The sequence below is a fragment of the Lepisma saccharinum genome, chromosome 18 (assembly GCF_977018435.1).
Source record: "Lepisma saccharinum chromosome 18, izLepSacc3.1, whole genome shotgun sequence".
In the NCBI taxonomy this organism is placed as follows: Eukaryota; Metazoa; Arthropoda; class Insecta; order Zygentoma; family Lepismatidae; genus Lepisma; species Lepisma saccharinum.
Window position 1 is genome coordinate 14,850,802 of NC_139246.1, and position 20,713 is coordinate 14,871,514.

The 20,713-nt window shown below is 37.9% G+C and overlaps 1 protein-coding gene and 1 long non-coding RNA gene across 2 annotated transcripts; both read right to left on the reverse strand.

Annotated features, from left to right (window-relative positions):
- Positions 1-1,899: 1,899 nt before the first annotated feature.
- On the reverse strand, positions 1,900-10,384 carry LOC146001867 (uncharacterized). The gene is made up of 4 exons (XR_014443617.1): positions 10,231-10,384; positions 9,223-9,294; positions 4,934-4,990; positions 1,900-2,214 (listed from the first exon to the last, which is right to left on the reverse strand). It is a non-coding gene; the product is annotated as an uncharacterized LOC146001867 (long non-coding RNA).
- Positions 10,385-12,095: 1,711 nt separating this feature from the next.
- Positions 12,096-19,913, reverse strand: LOC146001868 (uncharacterized). The gene is made up of 4 exons (XM_083139577.1): positions 19,777-19,913; positions 14,948-15,019; positions 13,637-13,723; positions 12,096-12,415 (listed from the first exon to the last, which is right to left on the reverse strand). Exons 1-4 carry the CDS (start codon positions 19,778-19,780, stop codon positions 12,270-12,272), a joined length of 309 nt encoding a protein of 102 aa, XP_082995703.1. The 5' UTR covers positions 19,781-19,913; the 3' UTR covers positions 12,096-12,269.
- Positions 19,914-20,713: the final 800 nt, after the last annotated feature.

A 20,713-nucleotide genomic window follows, 5' to 3' on the forward strand; every position in this document is an offset into this window, starting at 1 on the left:
CAAATTTCCAATGGTAAGTTCTACCATCGCCGTAGGGTTAGGCAACACACATAACGTTATGCAAGATCGTGCGTAGTTCTGGGTAAAGGTGTCCCATTTTCATTGACGGTGACTATACCTGATCAGTATTTTTCAGGAATTTTTAAACTATTTTAAGTTTCTTTGAACCTACTTCAGGATTTTTCAAGCCTAACTTAAGATTTTTAGAACCTATTTTAGTGTTTTTAGAACCTATGTTAGTATTTTTAGAGCCTATTTTAGAAACCTAGAAGCACACTTTTAGAACCTAAATATCCGTGGTCTACTTATGAGGCCTCTGATGGCGCAGTGGTAGCGCGTCGCCTTGTAATCAAGGGGTCCCGGGTTTGATACCCGGTGGAGGCACATAGTGGTTCGGATCCCACATTAAACTGTAGGTCCAGTCCCGATTAGCCTTACTGTGCATAAAGTGGACTTAAAACGCCAAATCAATCAACCAACCATAACTTTGGTTATGCAAATTAACAATAGTAGACTTGAGAATATATCTGTAATTGATTTCCTTATTAACGTCGCTTATTGATTGATGACCAGATGTAATTGATCAAGAGACACAACAAAATCTATCTATTGTACAGTCACGAACACACCTGGTTGTAACGATCCTGTTGAAATTCAATGTGATTGTTACAGAAGTGTTCGTGTGTAGCATAAATAGGATTTCATTATTTTCATTTAGGAATTATTTATCTTTTTCCCGCGAGAGCTAAAACATTGTGAAAGGTTTAATACTTACATGTTCTTAATAAATAAATTGTTGTAGTTCCGAGCAATCACGGACGCAGAGGTTTTTGTAGATTGCATATTATCGTTTCTTGTAAGGAATTTTGTATTTACTCACGACAATGAGTATTTTTTTAATTAGAAGAAATAAGTAGTGAGCAAGCACCATGGCTACAATAATAAATGAAAGATCAGTTTGAAGTAGGAAATGTAACTGTGATATGAATTCATTGTATAAACTTCACAATGTAGTTACATGACCACTTCATTTAGATAAAAAAGGTTTACGGATCTTTCATTAGGCACTATGGACAATTAAGTAGACAGCCACAACAATTCGAAGAAAGCTGCTTCTTGTGCAAGGGGATGAGACTTTGGATCGCAGTAGTATCCAACGATGGTTGCAAAGGCAGAAGATTGGTGATTTCAGTCTACTGGACCGATCACGATCTGGCAGACCAGCCAGTGAAATGAGCGATGTGAAGAATAATGGCAACCTTTTTTTGGGATCAACTTTGGTGCATGCAATCTTCATAGACTTCTTGGAGCGGTATTGTTTGTCATTGAACAAACTGAGACGTGCACTCAGAACCAAGAGACCGGAGCTCCAGGATAAGGACATCAAACTGCACCACGATAATGCGACGCCTTACTTAGCCACGACGACGCTGCAGAAAATCAGAATGATATGGGAAGTGGTCCCTCAGCCTCCGTACAGTCCGGACTTGGTCCTCACCGATTTTTTTCCTCTTTGGTCGTCTGAAGGCTCACTTGCGTGGGAAAACATTTCACAGTGACAAAGACCTCATTGCCTGTGTGAAACAATGGTGTGCAAGTCAGCCTTCTGAGTTTTACCAAAGTGTCTTCTTGGCATGGAAAGAACGCTGGCACATATGTGTCGCAGCAGACAGGAGCTACATTGAGTGACATGGTTATGTACTCAAAGGCCCAAAGTATGTTCACATGAAATCTCATTGCCTTAGTGTAAATAATAAAAAAAAGTTACAGGGGATTGTGCAAAACTTTTTGACCGCCCTTCGTACATGTACTAAATAGCGTCAAAGAATCAGTTGACCAAGTGCTAATAAAATGTTTCTGCTTAAACGCTGAATCAGGTCTCATTAATGTAGTAAAACGTGCTTGAGAAATATTTATTTTGAAAGTTTAACAATCATATTAATATCAAACTTATGAAATACAGTTTCAATAGTTAAATTTAGACAACACATGCCATCGTATATAGTTTAACGTCACGTTAATTAATTTCAACAACTCTTCAGCCATTGATTAAAATTATAAACTCCATTTATCCAAAGCTTCTTGCAGTTGCGCATGATTTTGTCCCTCTGGAATCAGTGCAACACTTCTTTCTCGTCGAGCATTGGCCATCATTGCTGCACCTTACTGAACTGGGCATCACGTATGAGGAATGTGGACAGGAACCAGAATGGGCTGTAGAGAAATAAACATAGATAGCACTTCTTCATATGTACATGGAGATACAAACATTTTGGCTCAATTGTATTTCTGTAATTCAAGGCCATATTTTATTCATTGTTCCAGTTTGCTCTAAGTCATACATGTACTAAATATCAAAGCGACGAACATTATAGATATCTACTATGTGCATTAGTTTACATGTAATCCTTTTTTCATATAATTTATATTTTTACATTTCCATATTCATTAATCTTACATGTATACAGTGTATATTAATGTATTCCATCTTTGGATTCTAATATTGACGCAGACAAGGGCCTGTTGTAAGAGCCGCCCTCAAGACAGAAAAACACGATTTTATTATTATTATTATTATAATAATTATAATTATTATGTGGCAAACCTACTTCAAGTAGACATACTTGGTAGCATTTAGCTTTAATTTTACTGTTAGCCATAGGCGTGCGCACGGGGGGAGCAAGGGGGAGGGCAATTGCTCCCCTAATCATGGACGGCCGCAGATTTTTCCACGGAGGGTCAAGCAAGGTATTTTTCCATGCGCCATATTACCCCGATAATAGTGTTGCCCCCTCAAAAAACACCTCTTGAATTTGAAATTATCGCATTAATGTAAATAACTATGACTGAAATCAAATAATACGTGTGAAATATATATGCTTATAGTTGACATTCGATTTCTAAGGAGGAGGTGTGGCCATTCTTATTCCCCCTTCCAGACGTCCATGTCCCTACATAATTATACTTTCACCTAGAAATTTAGTGTACAGGAATTTTATCGCCGGTATTAAACGATATTATACTATTAAAGAAAATCAAGTATTTTCAATCCGATTAAAGTTCAAAGCAACTACGGGTAAGGAGGTGCAGTGGCAAGACCACAGGGGATAATGGGTATTGCCGCCCCCCCCCCCCCAACCTTGGACGGAAATCAATTCTAGGGGGCAAACATTGAGATAAAAGAAAGCAAGGCCAGTAGAATCTAAGAGTAGCAGGACAAAAGGATACTCAAGATGCAATTTGTTTTCACGTTTTTCTTGCATTTTTTTCTTCGAGACGGTCAAAAGCACCTGCAGGGGGCACAAAGGGGCAATTGCCCTCCTCGATATCACATTTTATTCAAATAAAAATACATTTCGTAAAATTTTCTTGCTTGCTTTGCTCGCAATGTCTGCTTTTCTTACAGTCTTGTCAAATTCAGAGCCGTAGCTAGGGGGCGGCGGGAGTTGGCCCTGGGCGCCGAACGATCTAAATTTTAAAAAAATGTAAAAGAGAAAGCCATGGCGCCCTACGAAATTTTTGTGCAATTTTAAATCAGTATTGTTTTCAGTTTGCAAAAATTTCGATCCAAAAGTTTTCTCGCTCGCAATTTTCTTGTTTTCTGTAATGCATTGTAAATTACCAGACAGAGAAGTTATAACTACTAAGTACTTCAGATTCTTGCATCTAAACAGTTTTGTTTGAGAGCACATTCATGAGCACAACTGTTTGAAGAAAATAGAGCGTGGCACATTTCAGAGATAATTTATTTATTCGTTCTTGTGCCTCTTATGTTTATTTATTTATTATTAAACACAACAGGCGAATGCTAAATTACAGTGTTCTACATTTCTTGCTTTGAATTTGTAAATGTACAGTTTGATAAGAAATATTATTGTGCAGAAATGTTAATAAACATAAAACATGTCAACGCTAAATTATATGTGTATACAACAGTTAACAAACCGAGTTATAATAATACATGTTAATTGAAGAGAGTGGAATAAAATATCTAACTATTATCTAAAAAAATAGGCTACATGAATACAATATTTCAATTATTAAGTACAATGCACTAAGTATTTATCTTTACACTCAGTATTTCAGATCTTTACCACCATGTACAATATATATATATATATATATATATATATATATATATATATATATATATAAGGAGATACTAATTATAAATTACATAAAATATGGAAATAAAATAAACACAGTATAAATCAAGGATAGAAGGTATTTACTTTAAAGAAATACATTAATTACGTGTGTAATAAAGGACCTGTACACTCTAGAAAGTACGTACATATATGTCATTGAGTATAAACTACTAAAGAAATATATATTTACAAAAATTGCGTTTATGTTTACATTGTTGACATTTATTATTCCATTCCTTGAATAACTTTTTTGAATGTCCCAATAGGCATGTGAAATATATCTAATTTTGGTTCCCTTTCGGAACATCTGTTGTACAGTTCACACATTCTCCTGATAGGCGATTTATTTATAATGTTCGATCTTCTGTTACTACAGTAAAAGAGGCCTCCTTTGGATCGTGTCTTGGAGATAGGAACACGTATGTGTATTTGTTCTAGAAGATGTTGCACTTGAATATTATTGTTCATGATTTAGTATAAGAAACAGAGCAATTGCATCTTCCTGTATGTATGTATGTATATGCATATAGCCTACCCATCAATGCAATGAAACTAAAACAGTGAGATAAAATTAGGTTTTTCTTTCCCGACTGAACTTTCATCTAGGCTTTTGCCCCCCCCCCCTAATCAGAGGGTGTACGCACGCCGATGATGTTGGTGATGTGATTATACGACAATGTAGAAAAAACCAAAGCATTTCACCCTTCTGCGAAATGTTCTATAACATCTAGGCAATCAATTATTTGTACATGTTACTTGAAAGATAGTAAACAAAAGTTACTTACTGGCAGTAGACACCTGGCCTCTGGCGGGAGGTAAAGGCCTAAGTCGGACACTTGATGCTACAATGAAAATGATAGAATGTTTAAATTTACACAAATGTATAGAATAGTTTTACACTTCTCATTATTGCTAGTCTTAGCTTGTTAAGAAACATGTGAGGATACATTTTTAATCAAAATTAGATTGTTCAGTAACCACTGTCTTACAGGGTTTTTCTTTGGAGAAAAACGCATATGATTACAGAATCTGTTCAGAAGTGCCCACTGTTGGGTTGAGTACCTAGTTCAAGATGAAATATTCTCTCCTGCAACACTTTTATAAACCACACTTGCGAAAATATGCTGACACGTCTGCACAATGCGTTCTCAAAGAACGCTAATGCTCTGAATTTGGATCTCGTGCCCCGCGTGGGGCCATAAATGAAAATCGACCGGATTGAGATCCCGCCACCTTGGATCTCCTTAGCGACCACTCCAATGTTAGGGAAACTGTGTGTTATAAGGAACGATAATATGAAGAAAATGGGTCAAGACTTAAGGGACACCCAGTATTTTGCCAAGATGGTGTTCCACTTTGTGCGAAAAATTGACATTTACATTTATTGATATGAAAAAAAAATACGATGTAAATAACAACACCCGTCTAAAGGATGGGGTAAAAAAGCGCAGGCTGCATTGTTAAGTTGTCGACTTCCTATCTCACTACCGAAGTTCCGTGGTTCGACTTCCGGCCTGGGTGTGCGTATTCTGTTTGTGTGTCCGTTCATCACTTTCATGTGATCATCACCCATCCTCATCGATGCGTCAAAAAGTGGAAGAATTGCGACATAATTTTAATAGTTCCGTCTTCAGTCAGAATAATTATAAATTGGCGTGTGTACGTGTCAACACAACTGAATAACACCAGTTAAGAATTCAGGACTAAAAGTGGTAAACATTGTAATTGCCAAAAGCGAAAGTGTTGGGAAATCGCATCGTTCCGCACATCCGCCCGTAAGAACGTGCACACTAGTGACCTCTTTACACGCCCTTTGAACCACTTAGAGGGCTACCAGCCACATTTCACATTCACCACATTATAAAGCATGGCACATTTCACAGTTTAACGTGGAAAACGGTGTTTGAATTATTGTGGCACTTACAGCGTTTACCAATTTTCGTCAATTAACCTTTGGAAGAAATTTGCAAGCTTGGCATTATTAAAAACACAATAAACATCCACTCGAAACAGCTTGCAAATATAATTAAACACACATTCAGTAAACGACATGCTGTGTGCATTAATGATGGGAAGGCATTGACTGGTGCCTACACAACACAAGAAGCTGACGGGAGGTAATCCATCATTAGGAAGCTTTCAGACCGAGTGAAAAGCTACACTTGTCATTTAGATGCATACCTAAAAATATGTTGTTGTAAATGCAAGCTTTCGTTCCCGGGGCATGATAATCTGCACATATCGCTTGTCACGCCTTATAGTGTTTTTAACCCCCCCCCCCAATACAATTTCGCGTGATTTATGTGACACTAACTTTCTAAGGCGAAACGGGACATCCCATTTTGCCTTATCCTGTTTCGCCTTACACACAAAAAATGTCCCACCAGGGGATATTTTCGACATGACGGGTCATTATTATTAATGTAACCTAACCTAACCTAACCGACAAGACAATGGGAGCCAAGGTAGGCAACTTCACAAGCTCTGCGCTCTCATTATGAATTACCCTTAAAGTCGATAATATTCCCAGGTGGGATGTCCCGTTTCGCCTTAGAAAGTTCGTGTCACATAAATCATTTGAACTTCTATTGGGGGAGATGAAAACGCAATAAGGCGAAACGGGAGGACACGCTTGTCACTTGGGGGTCGTTTTCTCAATGAAAAAAAAGTGTCGCCTCGGTCTGTTCTTAGCACATGCGCAGTGCATGCTTATTACTGAGTGGAAGGGGTCGTGTTGCTTGTCGCTAGGCACTTCGTTGTGAAACACCCTTGTCTCTTAATCGCCTCAATCCGAAAACTTTGAGAAAGATTCCAGACCGAAGCGACAAGAGACACGTGTCGCTTGGAAACTCATCATCAGAAATAAACGCAACTTTTCCAGTCGCTCGGACTGGGCCGTTTTCTCAATACCGTTGCCTTAGTCTGTTGTTCGCGCATGCGCGGTGAATGTTTTGCTTTTGACTGAAGCGGGCCGTGTCCCATGTTTCTTACTCTTTCGATCTGAAATCCCATGCCGCTTATCGTCTGTTGCTTGTCGCTTCGGTCTGAAAACTTCGTAAACACCTACGGATTTCACCAGTCCAACGCAGGCTTGACCGACCTGTTGCTGTCGATTGGCTCGTTCTCAAGCGTCATGTGTGACGTGTGGCCTGTCGCATCGATCTCAAACCTTTCCTAGGACTTCACAAGGGGCGATTTCAGGCCTCACAAGCCTACCTTAGATTGGTATAATCCTCAAGCGACACGTGCCAGAACGGCAAACACAATAAAGTCGCAAGATGAAGTAGTTCACGGGAGCGACAATAGATGTCAGCGCGCTGTAGGACGAAGGCGGAAACAGATTGTAGAGATAAGAATAGAAGAAAGATGATTGTGTATATATAATAATAATTAGGAAACAAATGAATGAACAATACAAAAGTATGTATCTTAAAGAATAGACAGATTGTAAATGATAAATGAAATTGAGGAAAGTTAATAACCGAGGAAACGATTATGAAAATGTGTCCTTTTCTGATTTGAGAATCAGAATCGTTTTACTTACCTCTGGCAAGGAGAAAGTTGTCAGTTTTTATTATTGGTTGTCTGTCCCCGGAGGCGCTATTATAAGTTAGTCGCCCTGAAGCACTTTCCGGCTGCGCTTTCTGTTAGTAGCACTGGGCCAGTGTGAGCGCTTCATGTTAGCGATCCGTGGTATATTCCCTTTGGTTTGGCCTAGGAGGCGGCGCTAGTTCTAACATTAGACGCCCCTAAAATTTTCCTTTTCGAGTATAGTTCTTTGACTAGGTCGTTATGCCAAAGAAAAGAGGGAAGAGAGCTGGCAAGAGAGTACGTGAATTCATCTTGGAACGTCGACGACAAGATGGCGGAGAGACAATCCAACCTCCTGTTTTTAGCCGAGATCCGCTAGGTCTCCAATATGACATAGCAAGGAGAGGGAAGGAGTCTAAGCTTGTAGCTATAGAAGAATCGACGTCAGCACAGGGCATTTATGACAATAGTAAAGGAAGCAATGATGAAGACCAAGAAAGAAAAGAGACTCATATTTAGGAGATAATATAAAGATGTCAAGTTATATGCCCATAACAGAAATTTTCCAATGATTGATTGTAAATAGAAATTAAGAAGTTTCCAATGATTGATTGAAAGAAGAAGAAGCTTTTCAACATTATAAGAAGAAGTTTCCAAATATTGATTGAAAGAAGAAAATGCCTTTTACAATAGAAGAAGAAGTTTCTAATGATTGATTGAAAGAAGAAGAAGCATTTTAACACAATAGAGGAAGAAGTTTCCAAATATTGATTGAAAGAATAAGAAGGTTTTCACAATAGAAGAAGAAGTTTCCAATGATTGATTGAAAGAAGAAGAAGCCTTTCAGAATCGTAAAAATCCTAAAGTAGAAGCCTGTGGAATGTGAGAAGAAGCAACATAATCCATAGAATCATTACAACGTAGAAGTAAAGATAAATTTATTAGCAGTTAAAGGAAATTGTATAATAAAAAGAATACTCTTCAGCATATAAATTGTATAGATGTTTTTCCAGAATATATTTTCGGTTTAGACCTTCAGTAGTGGGTAAACCTTGTGTTTTCTTTCAAGTACAAACGTTATTACTCAATCCTAATAGCCCTAGGTATCTTTTGTTTCTACCCTGAGCTAAGCTGGCTAATGTCAAATAGAACGTGCAAGCCTGTCGCTTCGAGCTGCGAACTGATGTGATGTTTCTCCCCGATTCATCCCTTTTAATAGATCACATTGCTGTCCTGCAAGATAATACGCGCAGTATAGACTTAAAAATATGAAGAAAAAAATGATAAATACTTAACCAAGATTATCCACACAAAATGAAATATGAAGTGTTAAGTGTCAACTTATAGCCGGTTCTGTGTCGGAGTGTTTAGCGGATTGCGCCAGGGGTCTTGGGTACGAATCCCGGCCTGGGCATGGATGTTTGTGATTGTCCATTCATCAGTTCCATCATGCCATCACTCATTCCCATTTTCGCAAATGAGCCAAAAAGTGGCACAAAAGCGAATTAAAATAAAGCAAATCAATCAATCAGTTTCAACTTACGACCCTCTCGAGCATTGGCCATTTGGCATGCCATTAGTCCCAATATCACAAGAATCAATGTAACTCGGGGATCTGAAAAAAACAAAATTACATTTAGACAACCAAATATCCATTACGAGCGTGAGAATATTATTAGCCTATTATAATTACTATCGTTTGCTAGGTAAATTGGTTTACTATGTAACTTTATTGTGCCAAGGATTGTGATGAGGATTTATGTACTCATGAAATAATTGATACAAAAATTTTGAAAATACTTTGGAATTTAAAAACGATACTTGTTCATTAAACAATACGATATGGTAACGGAATTTTGATTTAGGCATATGTTTAATTGATTTTTTAATGTTAAATGGCCGTCTTCTTTGTTTTGTTTTGTTTTTTTTAGTTCTTCGTCTGAGGAAGACTCTGATACAGGGTTGAAACGTTACGTGTTAAGTGTTTTTATGTTAATAAACTGCCTTGGTCAGCAACTTATTGTTTTTAATATGGAAACAAGGCTTAATTATATTACAATTGGTCCGTTTTCAATTCTGAACAAAATATTTCTCTATGACAAATTGTCAGAAATCAATTTTAAAGGAGTTATGATCGATTTCTTTTGTTGGTGCGTGAAGCGGCGGCCATCTTGAATTTATGGGCCCCTAGAAAACTTGGGCCCGGTATGCCAGATGTCTACCCAAATTTTATTCCCTTTCTTTAGCATGCCCTAACAGGATCTAAAGAGAAAGCGTCCACCTCAAATTTCTTGCGGGACTTATGGCCAGGGACCGGATTATATGTGGAACACTAACACACACAGGTCTATAAGAACATTTACGTTAAAAGGAGTGTTCCTGTTTCAATCCTTTAAATTGTTCTCTACGTTTGAAAACATATTATAAATATATGATATTTCCTGTGTGAACATTTACATTGCTGAAATAAAGAAACATATTAATCAAATACTATAAAATAAACCATTAACATCTATATTAAACGAACTATACAATAGCTATGCAAACTTACTCATATTCGACTGTGGTGTCAAGACACGATTGGAACTTCCTGTGATTGCTTCTAGCTTCCTGTCTCGGCTCTGTCATCTGGTAATTTCGTGTATGCATATTTTATATCTTCCATGCCAGTACGTAGATTAACGAGAAGCGAAAACGAATGATTATTGGATGCATATTTGGCAAGTCTCTCTCATTGGTGGTTGGTATCGTTGTCGTGCAAATAAATGTTTCCAACTCATACTTTGGATTTCATGCAGGGTTAACCATACAAAAAGAAAAAATGAAATTTTAACATTTGTTGTTTTACATTATGTACAAAGCATCACCAATTATATAACTTTGTCGGAATAATATATACATAAGCTATACCCTAGTCTTATTTTTGTCCCTAGCTTGCATTAAAAAATCCTTAAAAGATATGAGTATTTGGGTTTATTTTCCCACGTTTTTCTTGTGAGCTAACAACTTCTCTTAATTTAAATATTGCTGTTACCAGGCCTCAAAAAACCGCACTTTCTATCCTGTGTCTATGCAGCCTCGAGGCACAGATCCATAGTTGCCACTCACAGTTATAATGTCCATCGTAAAACTATAAAATGTTACGTATTGTACGGACAGACTATGTAACCAGCAAAATCAAGAGGGTGCCTCTGGAGTGTGAGAAATTGCGGAAATAAATATGAAACTTGTTTCACAATGCAAAACCAAACGGGAAATCTCACAAGAAAGCTACAATCATCTTGAGGATTTCACCAAATCAAATACAGACGTGCGGTCTGTCATGCCGCTACTGTGTGAGAGAGTGCTGTTGATTGGTTCGTTCCCAAGCAATATGTGAATGGTGTGAAATCTCCCAAAATCTACACCTACGTAAACTACGCGTAAGTTTCACTGGCTTACAGTTTACAAGGTCTGTGTAGTCAATGCAAATTGACTTAGTGGACTTATTCCAATTCACGTAAAAGTCGTCTTTAATACAGTCATTTTATATGTTATGAACAAATCAATTGTTCAAGTTTTTATGCGCTACTTTAACTCTGAATGGTCTCCTTCTAATCAAACACAAATTATATATACGTATATATGTAATATATGTGGGGGTGTATAAATAAACTGTACTGCCTTTTTGTTTATTTGTGTACAATGTGTCTGTTTGTGTTTATCAACTGTATTCATTTTTTATTACTTTTATTACTATTTTATTTATTTTCTATTATATTAATAAACAGATGCGAGATAATATCGAAATAGATGGTTAAGTGTAAGGAAATGCCTTAAATTCGCCATGTAAAGAAAGCTGAAATAAGAAATAGGTATACATTTGTGAGTTTGTTAATAGTATAGGTGAAAGCAAGGTGGATGCTATAAATTGAATTAGCATGAAAGTCATATCAAATAGCTGTCGTTTTATGTTTCAAGTGTAGGTACTCGTATGTGTAGCACGTGTGCATGTTGACCTGAAGTCATTATTCTGCATCCACGACTGTTTCAAATGTTATGATTAAGAAGTTTTTACTTGAATCATAAAACCACTACTATTTCACATGCAGTAATAACTTTATTGCCAAGCAATATAGCCTCCGTCTTAGTTTCCCTCCATACTATCAACAATGTCACAAAACAAAAGACTAACGATATCCAGTTGGCTAAGGAAATCTTACGAAGTCTTAGGACGCAGCATTCATGATTAATACATTCATAGACATCAGCATTCTTTTTTTTCACAACTTAATTGACTTCCCATTGATGGTTCTTTATCTACCATCCATCATACACACACACATCCTGTAACGTCTCATTTTTAACTTTGAAAGTTACTTCACTCTTCACGGATAATGCGTAAGCGCTAAATTACATTTTAATAAGAGAATTAGATATGCATGTGGTCTATTTATTTTTGTTAGTTACACAAAACACAATTATATTAAAACAAAATTGCTGATGTGCAAACAAGATTGTTCATGTAAGCCACATGTCATATACAGTTTTAACTTTCTGTTATTTTATTTTAGGATCTCCTAAGCTGTTGGTTGAAGTTATAGACTCCAATTATCCAACGCTTCTCGTATTGGCGCAAGTTTTTGTTCCTCTTGAGTCTGTGCAACACCTCTGTCCCGACAAACATTGGAAATCGTTGGTGCACTTGTTCAAACTTGGTCTGACAAATGAGGAATGCGGACATGAGCCGGAATGGGCTGTAAATAAAAAAGGTTCATCTATTACATATGCACACACTACGTACATATACATATATCTGTGTGTGTGTGTACATGTATATGTATTATATATATGTGTATATATATATATATATATATGTGTGTGTGTGTGTGTCAGGAGAGGCACTCGCCGCTCCTTGAGATATCTGGAAAAAGGTAATGGCGAAATTATAATGATGTTTTATTGCAAATAATATTGTTTTCAGTGGTTTACAGAAAACTAACTACCATGTCCAACAAGATAACGAGAGAACAAATTTTATTAAAATTATGTTGACTATTTGTGCCCCCCCCCCCGAAAACGTAGTGGCAACTGTACCTTGTAATCAACGGAGTTCTGTGTTCGATATCCGGTGGAGGTGTTACAAAATACTGATATATGCTACAAAATAATACTTACTGGCAACGTTGAATTTCAATGTGACAGTGGACAACATGATTGTATCATATTGTAGAGCATATAAGAAAGCCAAAAGAAAAATAATCATAGATTACAATATCATGTAAAATATCATAACGAGATTTGGCAGAAGCTAACCGTCAACTGAAGCGAAACAAGTTAGCAGGGACAGTATGCCAGGAATTTTAAAGGTTTTCTTAATCCCTGCCAGAAATATAATATTACAAATCCCCCCTTTAAATATATACATATATTTCACAGTTGTAGCACAAAGGATTCTAGCAGACCTTCCACTGCAACTACACCCATAAAGACATCTTTATATTGATGTTCTATTGTTTTAAGTCCACTTTTACCCACAGATCAGTTAATGGAAACTTCCTAAAATTTAAAAATGATAATTTTTTTCAAAAATAAAAAAGTCAAAATCATTTTTTGAATATTTTAATTTTTATTTGAAGTACACAGTTATGCAAATTTTACCCTAAAAATTCAAGGCCGTGTGGCCTCACGTAAAATGGTGTGTGTGTGTTTAACAAAGATTGAGAAGAGGATGAAATGTAAACATAGACTGTGTTTTTTCCTATGTGCATGTAGATTGGGTTTCGTTATTGATGGAGTTTTTGTATCAATAAATCATGTTGAAGTTACCATTTTGCGTAAATAACGATTATTACAATACACACTACCATCTCCAATCAAAAACGTTTCTGAGCTACTTTATTTACAAACTAGTTTTTCTTCTTATTCCCTGTTTCGTTTCTGTGCACATTATTTGAAAACAGAAAAATTTTACTTACATCTTCCAGAGGACGAAGAGATTGACGATCCGAGTTTGGGCTTTTTGGGGCTGGAGAGAGGCCGAAGTTTCGGACGGAATCCTGAAGCTGAAACGAAAACAAAACCACTTTTAAATCTTAGACAAATCCAAAGGATAGTTTTACTTTATTATTAACAATAGTATTAGGTGCATTAGTTACTTATCATAGCTCCCGTTTCGCGAAATTGTCATCAAATTTTCCACGTTTGAGTTCTATTCCATTGTGATTATACCTTCATCAGCTTCATTCATCCTCATCGTCGCGATTAGCCTAGACAGGCAACATTTAAAGTAAGACAAATTTGTTGAGAAACATTTGTTTCTAAAAAAAAATGTAGGTGTTATTTGTGGTACTTGCATCTTATATACACACATAATATTTGTTTGTATGTGTGTGTGTGTGTTAAGGCGAGGTGGTCAGGTCGGTTGTCGACCTCCGTGGCAGAGTGGTTAGCTGAGTGCCAGGGGTCCCAAGCTCGATCCCACGTAAGACATTTATGTTTGCGTTTCTCCTGAATGTGAAAAATAAGGGAATTGAATAAGAATTGATATAAGGAAACAGAGAAAAGGAATGGTAGGGCAAACTGCCGCTTAGAGGTTTTAACTTTTCCTGAAAATTTCGGTTGAACATCGGATTGCCATGCGGGAGACTCGGGTTCGATTTCCGGAATGGCTATTACCATGTGGGAATGTTGTTCCTGCACATACTCTAAAGATGAGCATCTGCGGTCAAACCCAAAGGAATAAGGTGGACGGATCGTGGTGCTGATCACACCTCCACATATGACTGATGTGAATTGAATGTGTGGTGTCTTGCCTCCACATCTCTCAATCTGACATCATGGCATGTGTGTTCCATTCCAAGTTACACTTCATTAAATTGTACATTAATAATAATAATTGATTTTATTAAACCAGTCGTGTTCCGGGTCTTACAACCAACTCTTGTCTACAACAAAGGACAAAGATAATTAAAAAAATACATGAAGAATGATAACACAAAAAAAATGAATTACAGTATTAATGAAAATTAATGTAAAACACAATGAAAGTTACATATAATACTAATAGTGGAATTTTTTATGGTAAAGAGAAATTATAATGTGAATTTGTAGGTGCCATATATTAATCAAGTAATAATAATGATAGTAAAGAGAGACAAATAATAGAAATGACCAACAGAAGTAAAGGTTTTCCCAAGTCATCTGCAAATTTGCATAAAAGAACAAAAATCTTAATAGGCAGTTAACCAGTATCTGCATAGAATTAAATTATGCTAATTTGAACTTACAACCGACTCGAGCGTTGGCCATCTGGTATGTCATTAGGCTCAGTATAAGAAGAATCAGAATCAGACGGGAATCTGTAAGAATAAAGTTACAAATATAAAAAGTGACGTGCATTGCATAGCAAGGTTGAGTATATTCTGATTGAAATTACAAGTAGTGTAATTATCCATCCATCCACCCACCCTGAGTGCTCACTGAAGTGCGACCAGTCACCTAATACTTTGTTGGTCCACCTTTGGCTCGGCGAACGGCCTGGACACGACGTGGCATGGATTCCACGAGGTGCTGATATGTCTCCACGGGGATCTGACACCAGTATTCCTGATGGCATTCCATAACGAGCTAACTGACGTCGGTGCAGGATGCATGGTTCGAAGAGCTCGTTCCACAACATCCCACGTCTATGAGATTAAGATCGGGGGAGTTAGGGGGCCAATTCATATGCGGCATCTCTGCGGAATGTTCCTCCAGCCAAGCAAGTACAGTTCCAGACGTTAAATCCTGACCACCTCTCATTTTAACGTGTGCTGTTCGACCAACATGTAGCGTTGTGTCTATACATTCACCACGATACTTGCAGTCGGGGTGGTCACGTGATCAGAGCAGCTGCTGGGCCGTTCCTTGTTGTTTGGCAGTGGCGTAGCATGGGCATTTCGGGTGGGAACGGCAAGTCGGAAGGAAGGGTCGGCCCTTTCTTGCTTAATAATTTACTTATGGAATTAGTTGCCACAGGTATTATTTATTTGCCTGAAGTCAGCTGGGTTTTCAATAGAACATCATCCATGCATGTTTTAGCTAGAAAATGAGATGCCTCACTATGCAACAAATGTTTAGAACTCTGGTGTTTTATACCCTTTTTTATACCTTTCTGCATGACACAAGTCATTAAAAACCTACCTGAATCACAAGCGCCTCTGAACAACAGTAGACGTCATTGTTGTGGGTGATCCAACTACTGATTGATTTGGTTTATTTTACTTCGCTTTTCTACCACTTTTGGTTAATCACGAATATGAATATGAGTGATGATATTTATGAAGTTGATGAAGGGACACTCACAAAGAACACCCGTGTTAACGCCGGGATTCGAACCAAGAACCTCTGTCGTCTTGGCGCGCTTTTCAAAACACTCTGACACGGAGGTGGGTGGATGATCAAACTATCGTACACTCTACTGACGTAACAGTGCCGATTAGTAATTCTGACCACTGTTTATTGCATCTTGGAATGGTGATAAACATTTTAAAATAATTTTGTCCACAGACCATTCGATGTTAAGAGTTTTCAAATGAATGCTAAACATTTCCATTGACACAATATTAAGCAGTTAGATACTAACGAAATAATAATAATAATAATAATAATAAAGAAAAAAATAGTTTTGCGGGTTAAGTGGTAGAGAAGCCACAGGCTGAACTTCTACCACGAGGACTTCACCAACTTATTTGACAAAAACTGTGATCTTTTAGTTTTTAATACACATCGCTGTTCGTACGATAAATTATACAATGGAATGGTCATTAAGAAAAGGTATATTTGAGTTTGGTAAAGTTACGTCAGTCAATATTGCGTATTGTAGCATCACAGCACGAGTGGCGCGAGCGCGAAGAACCAGGTAGGAATTCTACCGCTGCGGTCTGCTTCAGAAGGCAGGAAGGGTCACATGAACCAATCACGTAGCCCTCTGCTCCATACGCTGGCGTACGAGAGAGAGCATTTGCGCGCCTTCTGTAGAGATCCAAGCCTGTCCAAGCTTTCTCTCCAGCAAGGAATATAGAGTTCTCTACGCCGAACTTGTCCGTCGTCCAGGCAGGAAAGGTATTGAAAAAAAATGCTAGAACGAGTGTTGTTAGTGGAGCGTTACAAGCGGATCGCGAAAAATAGCTATTATAATGCCATGAAGGTCAAATATATGAAATTAGTCAATATTTACTTTATATTTACAGCATTTACGTATTTTTGAAATTTTAAATCAGGGAACGCCGGGCGTATGGGCGTACTAGAACGCTACGCCACTGTTGTTTGGAGGGGTGGTCGCGGTTTAGTGAGAACTCAGTGTATGCATATATGTTGATTGGGTTACTTCATACGGAGAACAGTGTACGAGTAAAACTTTTGCTTTTCGGTACCTTGTAACATGTCCGGATTTGAATTCCAGTGTCGACTTATTAAATCTCGTCCCGATTAATAAAATTGTATTAAACTTTGTTTTATTATTTTACTAACTGCAAAAATATTGCTCGAATATATTTTTGCATTGTAATGCAATGCGGTCAATACTTTGTAAAATACTTAGTCACCTCTTTTTGGGAGGGGCACGTGCCCCCTTGCCCCTCCCTCTAAATCCGCCAATGCACGTAATGTTTGACAGGCAAGACTGACGCAAAACACGCGGCTACACCATTCATGTTTTATCTCAGTCGTTTCTTCAATCATTCCAAAAAAGGAGAAAAAGAAGAAAATTGAATATCGTGGTTACTTAATAACCCGTGCCATAACAGTCCATTGAGGGCTCCCACCTGATCCTACTATCTTATCCGAGGTGGGAGACATGCAAGCAGTTACGGAGTGACGTGTGGTCAGCACGACGAACCCCTCTGACCGCGTTACAATAATCATTCGTAGCTTCCCAATTTACTCACGATGGTAAGTGGCCACAGGTCCCATACACAGGCCGAATCCCAAAGCATGACGCCTACTGTCGGATTAAAATTTATAGATACTCAAGTTTGGAATCCAATTAAAAATTAACCAGTAGGCCTACATAAAAACGAGTTACATCAAAATTTAGCTTATTCAATTCTGAATTAACCCTGGAATCAGACTGTGGGGTCAATTGTGACTCCAGTTTGATTTAAAAAAAAACAGCCGCATTTCGAAATTTTTTCAACAACATATACGACAGCCAGTGACTTTGTCAAAAAGGATGTTAGGTGTCTGGTGCTGGTGTAAAACGTTAAAAAATGTTATTGTTTCCCGTGAATTCTTGACTGTTTTTGTTAGTGGGGTCGAATTTTACCCCAGTGTCTGATTTGTGTGAGGAAAGCTTTTTGTACTGATTAATGTTAATTTATATCCACAACAAGAGGTTTCAGAATCCAAACATCAAAATAAACCGAAAGTCGTTTTTGCAGATCTGGCCAGGAAACTTGTGACACCATACGTCATGGAGCGCTACAACAACCAGCAAATCGAAAGGAAAGTGAAAACTCTCATCGAGATGTGCGGCTTTTAACAAAGGATGACAGGAGAGCAAATCAAGCTCCAGCAAGTCAAGATGGAGCACAGAAACGTGGTTGTTGCCACCTGTGTGATAGGACAAGAAAACGAAGCACATCTGCATACAGTGCTCCCATTTTGTTTGCGAGAAACACATGAATATGACCATAACCTGTGAAACATGTGCTAATGACATTTCTGAGCAATATTCTTAAAGTCTTTATTTTCATATTTCTTCCCTTATGTACTATTTTTTGTTATTTCCTATAAAACAATGTAAATAGAAGGTTCAATATGTTAATGTAAGTACCTTAGGTTGTGAAAAATGTACTGTAATGCAACAGTTGTCAATTTGTGTAATTTACTGAAAATATACAAAAGTTAACGAAAAAACAATTATGGGTCAAATTTGACCCACAGTCTGATTTACATTATAAAAATACAGAGTCTGAACTGAGGGTTAATCAATGCTAACTTTATATATATATATATATCGTATGCGTTCTATTTTTTACCGCAGGCAACACTGTGTGCAGTGTTGCCACGTTCCACGTTTGTCTTTACACCGTTGAATAAAAATCTGTATAAAATCTGTTTCGGAATGTGAATTGACAATGATAATGGATTTTGAAAACACATGCAAAGAGCTTCAAAACAAGACAAATATTGTATTTGTAGGACTACCCAATACTAAGGAAAAGTTGTCTTGCAAAATTGATGACAACAGTTTTTTAACAAATTTTAAAAATCTGAAATTTAAGAATTGTGTTTGAAACCTTTCTGCCTGCAGCATACTAAAATGTCATCAAGATCGGACCACCCGTTTTCTATTTATAGAATTTCAAAGAGACCGATAGTTTGCAAAACTGGAAAAAAAACAGGAATTTTGTTTGTTCTCACGACGAGGCATACTCGAAAAAAATTGGTTAGGATAGATTAATGTAGAATTAAATAAACTAAATTTTCATGTAACTCGTTTTTATGTAGCCGACCCCGTGGCGGAGTGGTTAGCACATCGCGCTACGACGCCAGGAGTCCCGGGTTCGAATCCTTGCCTGAGCATGGATGTTTGAGAGTGTCCACTCATCATAATTATCAGTCATTCCCATCTTCGCAAAATTAGCCAAAAGTGGCAATAGAAGCGAAGTATAATAAAGCAAATCAATAACTCAATCGTTTTTATGTAGGCATACTGGTTATTTTTTAATTGAAGTCCAAACTCGAGTATCTATAATTTTTTAACCAATAGTATGATTATTTACTTATGTATGTGGACACCCTACTGCAAATTATTAACGCTAGCAGCCCCAGAAATTTAAAAACAAGACATAACTCCTCCAATATCAATGAGACCTAGCGCAAGGTTATGCAAAATTTGACCAATCAGACGGATGTGCGTCTACATACAACGACCTGTCTTTCGTTTTGCTTGAAAAAGCTCCAACTCATCTGTCTTTCCAGCAGTCGTCAAACCTCGTTCAGTTCATGCAAGACGTCAAACTTGCCATGTTTTGTTCGATCCGACTGGCGACAAAACATTACTTGTGGACCAGGCTTCGGACAGCTAAATATTCACGTTCAAACAAATTATAAAATAAGTAAACGAACTTACCCATGTTTAGCGGTGCAGTTGATGAGAATGAAATGTCGAAGTTGGAAAACACGATAGGAGCTTCCTGTGGCTGTCTTCCGCGACCAACACTTCCTTTCTTGATACTGCCATCTGGTAAGTCCCTGTTCCACCCCTTCTATATCTCGTTATTGTACAGATAAACCAAGGAAGAAAACGAATGATTATTTCATGCATATTTCGCAAGTCGTGTTCATTGGTGGTTGATATTCTGCTCCTACCGAGTGGTCAATTAAAGTTGCCATGGTCAGAGCCCTCTGGTGCCCGTTTGAAGCATCGGATTGCACTGAAATTTGGTATAGGTATATATATATACGATATTCTTTATATATATATATATATATAAAGAAGTTAAAGTGCTCCCCTGGCACCACGCCATGAAGGCATATAGAGGGTGTGGGGGTAACGCCCCACACTTTCTTGATCCGGTCGTGAGTGGGGGTAATGTGATCAGCATCACGCCCCTGACCGCCTTTACCCCCCAGGGGTTCCCCCAGGTACCCATGTCATTCGACGCTGGGTGGGCGCCGGGGCCGCTTCCAACGTTAGAAAAGTTCCCGGATTTGAACCGGCCGGGGATCGAACCCGGGACCTTTAGCATGGTAGTCAGACGCGTTTATAGAGGCTATGGAAATCACGGGGAAGTGAATGCTGACGAAAAGAGATGTTCACATTTTCACCACCAGGTGGAAATGTGGCGTTTAGAATTCAATTACCCCTACCCAGAGCCTTTTGCAGCCCTTTCGAAGAAACGAATTGCGGTGAAACTTGATATAGGGGCATGGAGGCCGTGGGGAAGCGAATGCTGACGAAAAAAGAAATTCAAATTTTCATCACCAGGTGCACCCAATGAGCACACTGTCTTATGCATCCAAAGAGTCTTTCCTTTTACAGCACCATATTGAACACTGCTGTACTG